Raw genomic sequence first — 7,500 nt, 5'->3', positions numbered from 1 at the left:
TGGCTGCCACGTTTCCCACAATACAACAGTGACCACACTCCAAGAGTCCGTCATTGTCTGCAAAGCGCTTTGAAACGTCTGGTGGTTGTGAAAGACGCTGTATTAATTAATGCAAGTCTTTTTTTCTATCATTTTAAAACTAATATAGCTTAGAAACAAAGAAAATAGGAGCAGGAGTAAGCCATTTGGCCCTTTGAGCCTGCACCACCATTCAGTATGATCATGGCCTGATCCTCTATCTCAACACCATATTCCCACTTTCTCCCCATACCCCTTGATGCCTTTTGTGTCTAGAAATCTATCTATCTCCTTCTTAAATATGTTCAGTGACTTGGCCTCCACAGCCGTCTGTGGTAGAGAATTCCACAGGATCACCACCCTCGGAGTGAAGACATTTCTCCTCATCTCGGTCCTAAATTTCCTTCCCCGTATCCTGAGACTGTGTGACCCCTTGTTCTAGACTTCCCAGCCCTGGGAAACATCCTCCCCACATCCAGTCTGTCCAACCCCGTCAGAATTTTATACCTTTCAATGAGATTCCCCTCTCATTCTTCTAAACTCCAGTGAATACATAGAAACATAGAAACATAGAAAATAGGTGCAGGAGTCGGCCATTCGGCCCTTCTAGCCTGCACCATCATTCAATGAGTTCATGGCTGAACATGCAACTTCAGTACCCCCTTCCTGCTTTCTCGCCATACCCCTTGATCCCCCGAGTAGTAAGGACTACATCTAACTCCTTTTTGAATATATTTAGTGAATTGGCCTCAACAACTTTCTGTGGTAGTGAATACAGGCCCAGTCGACCCAATCTCTCCTCATACCACAGTCCTGCCGTCCCAGGAATCAGTCTGGTGAACCTTCGCTGCACTCCCTCTGTGGCAAGTATATCCTTCCTTCGGTAAGGAGACCAGAACTGCTCACAATACTCCAGGTGTGGACTCACCAAGGCCCTGTGTAACTGGAGTAAGACATCCTTGCTCCTGTACACAAACCCTCTTGCAATGAAGGCCAACGTACCATTTGCCTCCCTAACTGCTTGCTACACCTGCATGTTGGTTTTCACTGACTGGTGTACAAGGTCACCCAGGTCCCTCTGTACATCCACACTTCCCGAGCCGTCACCATTTAAATAATACTTTGTCCTGATGTTTTTCCCACCAAAGTGGATAACTTCACATGTATCCACGTTATACTGCATCTGCCATGTGTTTACCCACTCACTCAACCGATCTAAATCACCTTGCAGCGACTTTGTGTCCTCCTCACAACCCACAATCCCACCTAGTTTTGTGTTGTCAGCAAACTGGGAAATATTACATTTGGTGGGAAAATAAGATGTAGTTTAAGAAAGACATACCATATAATGGCGGGTCTGTGTACTCAGTGTAATCTGTAAAGGGAAATCAACTTGAATTAATTTGACAGTTCAGGAAATGTCAGCAAGGATTTGAACGAATATTTGTATCGGTCTTCACGGCACAAGACACTAAAAATATCCCAATAATGGATAATCAAGGGGCTATAGGGAGGGAGGAACTAACACAATCACACTCACTAAGGAGGTGGTACTCAGTAAGATAATGGGACTGAAGGCGGATAAACCCCCTGGACCTGATGGCTTGCATCCTCGGGTCTTCAGAGAAGTAGCGGCAGGGACAGTGGATGCATTGGTTGTAATTTACCAACATTCCCTGGATTCTGGGGAGGTCCCAGCGGATTGGAAAACTGCAAATGTAACGCCCCTGTTTAAAAGAGGAGGCAGACAAAAAGCAGGAAACTATAGAGCAGTTAGCCGAACATCTGTGGTTGGGAAAATGTTTATTAAAGAAGCAGTAGCAGGACATTTGGAAAAGCAAAATTCGGTCAGGCAGAGTCAGTGTGGATTTATGAAGGGGAAGTCATGTTTGACAAATTTGCTGGAATTATTTGAGGATGTAATGAACAGGGTGGATAAAGGGGGAACCAGTGGATGTGGTGTATTTGGATTTCCAGAAGGCATTCGATATGGTGCACAAGATTAAAAGTTCACGGGGTCGGGGGTAATATATTATCATGGATAGAGGATTGGCTAACTAACAGAGAACAGAGAGTCGGGATAAATGGTTCATTCTCGGGTTGGCAATCAGTGACTAGTGGGGTGCCGCAGGGATCAGTGCTGGGTCCCCAACTATTTACAATCTATATTAACGACTTGGAAGAAGGGACTGAGTGTAATGTAGTCAAGTTTGCTGACGATACAAAGATGGGAGGAAAAGCAATGTGTGAGGAGGTCACAAAAAATCTGTAAAGGGATACAGACAGGCTGAGTGATGGGTAAAAATTTGGCAGATGGAGTATAATGTTGGAAAGTGTGAGGTTATCTACTTTGGCAGAAAAAAATCAAAGAGCAAGTTATTATTTAAATGGAGAAAGATTGCAAAGTGCCGCAGTACAGCGGGACCTGAGGGTTACTTGTGCATGAAACACAAAAGGTTAGTTTTCAGATACAGCAAGTGATCAGGAAGGCCAATGGTATCTTGGCTTTTATTGCAAAGGGGATGGAGTATAAAAGCAGGGAAGTCTTGCTACAGTTATACAGGGTATTGGTGAGGCCACACCTGGAGTACTGCGTGCAGTTTTGGTCTCCGTATTTACGAAAGGATATACTTGCTTTGGAGGCAGTTCAGAGAAGGTTCACTCGGTTGATTCCGGGGATGAGGGGGTTGACTTATGAGGGAAGGTTGAGGAGGTTGGGCCTCTACTCATTGGAATTCAGAAGAATGAGAGGTGATCTTATCGAAACGTATCAGATTATGAGGGGGCTTGACAAGGTGGATGCAGAGAGGATGTTCCCACTGATGGGGGAGACTAGAACTAGGGGGCATGGTCTTAGAATAAGGGGCCGCCCATTTAAAACTGAGATGTGGAGGAATTTCTTCTCTCAGAGGGTTGTAAATCTGTGGAATTCTCTGCCCCAGAGAGCTGTGGAAGCCGGGACATTGAATATATTTAAGACAGAGATAGACAGATTTTTGAGCGATAAGGGAGTGAAGGGTTATGGGGAGCGGGCAGGGAAGTGGAGCTGAGTCCATGATCCGATCAGCCATGATCGTATTCAATAGCGGAGCAGGCTCGAGGGGCCATATGGCTTACCCCTGCCCCTATTTCTGATGTTCTTATGTAAGAGGCACTTTCGTCCTCTCCAGGGTCAGTAAGCCTTAACTACAGGCCCAAGAAGCTCCAGAGTTGGAGGCGCTGGGGAGGGCTGAATTTCATAGAAATCTGTACCTGTGTCTGGTGTGTCTCCGTAGCTAAGGCCAGTATCCTGAGCAACCACAGCCACAAGGAGGGAAGCTGCTTGAGAGAGAGAGAGATACGATGCAGAGAATTAGTCTTACAACTTATGGACCCGACTGTAACTTATGTTGTGAGAAGAGAAGAATTCAAAACAGGAGGAGGCCCATTCAGCCCCTCGAGCCTGTTACACAGGAACAGGAGGAGGCCCATTCAGCCCCTCGAGCCTGTTACACAGGAACAGGAGGAGGCCCATTCAGCCCCTCGAGCATGTTACACAGGAACAGGAGGCCCATTCAGCCCCTCGAGCCTGTTACACAGGAACAGGAGGTAGCCCATTCAGCCCCTCGAGCTTGTTACACAGGAACAGGAGGGGGCCCATTCAGCCCCTCGAGCCTGTTACACAGGAACAGGAGGAGGCCCATTCAGCCCCTCGAGCTTGTTACACAGGAACAGGAGGGGGCCCATTCAGCCCCTCGAGCCTGTTACACAGGAACAGGAGGAGGCCCATTCAGCCCCTCGAGCCTATTACACAGGAACAGGAGGAGGCCCATTCAGCCCCTCGAGCATGTTACACAGGAACAGGAGGAGGCCCATTCAGCCCCTCGAGTCTGTTACACAGGAACAGGAGGAGGCCCATTCAGCCCCTCGAGTCTGTTACACAGGAACAGGAGGAGGCCCATTCAGCCCCTCGAGCCTATTACACAGGAACAGGAGGAGGCCCATTCAGCCCCTCGAGCCTGTTACACAGGAACAGGAGGAGGCCCATTCAGCCCCTCGAGCATGTTACACAGGAACAGGAGAAGGCCCATTCAGCCCCTCGAGCCTGTTACACAGGAACAGGAGGAGACCCATTCAGCCCCTCGAGCCTGTTACACAGGAACAGGAGGAGGCCCATTCAGCCCCTCGAGCCTGTTACACAGGAACAGGAGGAGGCCCATTCAGTCCCTCGAGCCTCTTACACAGGAACAGGAGGAGGCCCATTCAGCCCCTCGAGCCTGTTACACAGGAACAGGAGGAGGCCCATTCAGCCCCTCGAGCCTGTTACACAGGAACAGGAGGAGGCCCATTCAGCCCCTCGAGCCTGTTACACAGGAACAGGAGGAGGCCCATTCAGCCCCTCGAGCCTGTTACACAGGAACAGGAGGAGGCCCATTCAGCCCCTCGAGCCTGTTACACAGGAACAGGAGGAGGCCCATTCAGCCCCTCGAGCCTGTTACACAGGAACAGGAGGAGGCCCATTCAGCCCTTCGAGCCTGTTACACAGGAACAGGAGGAGGCCCATTCAGCCCCTCGAGCCTGTTACACAGGAACAGGAGGAGGCCCATTCAGCCCCTCGAGCCTGTTACACAGGAACAGGAGGAGGCCCATTCAGCCCTTCGAGCCTGTTACACAGGAACAGGAGGAGGCCCATTCAGCCCTTCGAGCCTGTTACACAGGAACAGGAGGAGGCCCATTCAGCCCTTCGAGCCTGTTACACAGGAACAGGAGGAGGCCCATTCAGCCCTTCGAGCCTGTTACACAGGAACAGGAGGAGGCCCATTCAGCCCCTCGAGCCTGTTACACAGGAACAGGAGGAGGCCCATTCAGCCCTTCGAGCCTGTTACACAGGAACAGGAGGAGGCCCATTCAGCCCTTCGAGCCTGTTACACAGGAACAGGAGGAGGCCCATTCAGCCCTTCGAGCCTGTTACACAGGAACAGGAGGAGGCCCATTCAGCCCCTCGAGCCTGTTACACAGGAACAGGAGGAGGCCCATTCGGCCCCTCGAGCCTGTTACACAGGAACAGGAGGCCCATTCAGCCCCTCGAGCCTGTTACACAGGAACAGGAGGAGGCCCATTCAGCCCCTCGAGCCTGTTACACAGGAACAGGAGGAGGCCCATTCAGCCCCTCGAGCCTGTTACACAGGAACAGGAGGAGGCCCATTCAGCCCCTCGAGCCTGTTACACAGGAACAGGAGGAGGCCCATTCGGCCCCTCGAGTCTGTTACACAGGAACAGGAGGAGGCCCATTCAGCCCCTCGAGCCTGTTACACAGGAACAGGAGGAGGCCCATTCGGCCCCTCGAGTCTGTTACACAGGAACAGGAGGAGGCCCATTCAGCCCCTCGAGCCTGTTACACAGGAACAGGAGGAGGCCCATTCAGCCCCTCGAGCCTGTTGCACAGGAACAGGAGGAGGCCCATTCGGCCCCTCGAGCCTGTTGCACAGGAACAGGAAGAGGCCCATTCAATCCCTCGAGCCTGTTACACAGGAACAGGAGGAGGCCCATTCAGCCCCTCGAGCCTGTTACACAGGAACAGGAGGGGGCCCATTCGGCCCCTCGAGCCTGTTACACAGGAACAGGAGGAGGCCCATTCGGCCCCTGGTGCCTGCTCTGCCATTCACTCAGATCACGGCTGATTGTCGACCTCGAATCCACTTCCCCGACCCTTCCCCATATCCCTCCATTTTCTTAATATCCAACAATCTATCGATCTCAGCCTTGAATATACTCAACAACTGAGCCTCCACAGCCCTCTGGGGCAGAGAATTCCACAGGTTCACCACCCTCTGAGTGAAGAAATTTCTCCTCATCTCCGTCCTAAATGGCCGACCCCTTATCCTGAGACTGTGTGACCCCTGGTTCTACACTCCCCAGCCCGGGGGGGGGAACATCCTCCCTGCCTCTACCCGGTCAAGCCCTGTCAGAATTGTGTGTGTTTCAATGAGATCCCCTCTCATTCTTCTAAACTCCAGAGAATATCAGCCTAGTCTGCTCAATCTCTCCTCATCGGACAATCCTATCCCAGGAATCAGTCTGGTGAACCTTCGCTACACTCCCTCTACGGCAAGTATATCCTTCCTTAGGTAAGGAGACCACAACTGTACACAATACTCCAGGTGTGGACTCACCAAGGCCCGATATAATTTCAGTCAGATGTCTTTAGTCTTGTACTCAAATCCTCCTGTAGAAAGCTAGGAAGCCCCCGAATATGGGGCCAATGCAGAAATTCTCCCCCTTTGTGTCTTTCTGCATTGTTGCACACCGTGTTATAAATTCCCAGGCCTGTGTTTACAATGGACATTCCCTCATCATCATAGGCAGTCCCTCGGAGTCGAGGAAGACTTGCTTCCACTCTAACAGTGAGTTCTCAGGTGGCTGAACAGCCCAATACGGGAGCCACAGTCCCTGCCACAGGTGGGACAGACAGTGGTTGAGGGAAGGGGAGGGTGGGACTGGTTTGCCGCACGCTCCTTCCGCTGCCTGCGCTTGCTTTCTGCACGCTCTCGGCGACGAGACTCGAGGTGCTCAGCGCCCTCCCGGATGCACTTCCTCCACTTAGGGCGGACTGGTCTTTGGGCCCAGGGACTCCCAGGTGTCGGTGGGGATGTTGCACTTTATCAGGGAGGGTGTCCCTTGTAACGTTTCCTCTGCCCACCTGGGGCTCGCTTGCCGTGAAGAAGTTCCGAGTAGAGCGCTTGCTTTGGGAGTCTCGTGTCTGGGGCGTGCGGACAATGTGGCCCGCCCAGCTGAGCTGATGAAATGTGAAACATAGAAACATAGAAAATAGGTGCAGGAATAGGCCATTCGGCCCTTCGAGCCTGCACCACCATTCAATAAGATCATGGCTGATCATTCCCTCAGTACCCCTTTCCTGCTTTCTCTCCATACACCTTGATCCCTTTAGTCGTAAGGGCCATATCTAACTCCCTCTTGAATATATCTAACAAACTGGCCTCAACAACTCTCTGCGGTAGAGAATTCCACAGGTTCACAACTCTCTGAGTGAAGAAGTTTCTCCTCATCTCGGTCCTAAATGGCTTACCCCTTATCGTTAGACTGTGTCCCCTGGTTCTGGACTTCCCCAACATCGGGAACATTCTTCCCACATCTAACCTGTCCAGTCCCGTCAGAATTTGATATGTTTCTATGAGATTCCCTCTCATTCTTCTAAACTCCAGTGAATACAGGCCCAGTCGATCCAGTCTCTCCTCATATGTCAGTCCTGCCATCCCGGGAATCAGTCTGGTGAACCTTCGCTGCACTCCCTCAATAGCAAGAACGTCCTTCCTCAGATTAGTGGTCAGTGCTTGGATGCTGGGGATGTTGGCCTGGTCGAGGACGCTAACGTTGGTGCGTCTGTCCTCCCGGGGGATTTGCAGGATCTTGCGGAGACAGCGTTGGTGATATTTCTCCAGCGACTTGAGGTGTCTACTGTACATGGTCCATGTCTCTGGGCCA

General features: G+C 51.4%; 1 protein-coding gene across 1 annotated transcript in view; it reads right to left on the bottom strand.

Moving 5' to 3' along the window:
- The window catches only part of LOC139251257 (microfibrillar-associated protein 2-like), a 54,501-nt gene that overhangs the window by 34,423 nt on the left and 12,578 nt on the right, over positions 1-7,500 (bottom strand). Inside the window, exons 3-4 of the mRNA XM_070873228.1 lie at positions 3,271-3,336; positions 1,361-1,393 (exon numbers count right to left, since the gene is read on the bottom strand). Of these exons, the coding sequence (XP_070729329.1) occupies positions 1,361-1,393; positions 3,271-3,336 (99 nt within the window). The remainder of the gene's footprint in view (positions 1-1,360; positions 1,394-3,270; positions 3,337-7,500) is intronic.

The sequence above is a fragment of the Pristiophorus japonicus genome, unplaced genomic scaffold (assembly GCF_044704955.1).
Source record: "Pristiophorus japonicus isolate sPriJap1 unplaced genomic scaffold, sPriJap1.hap1 HAP1_SCAFFOLD_427, whole genome shotgun sequence".
Classification (NCBI taxonomy): Eukaryota; Metazoa; Chordata; class Chondrichthyes; family Pristiophoridae; genus Pristiophorus; species Pristiophorus japonicus.
This window is presented reverse-complemented; position numbering and strand designations above follow the sequence as displayed.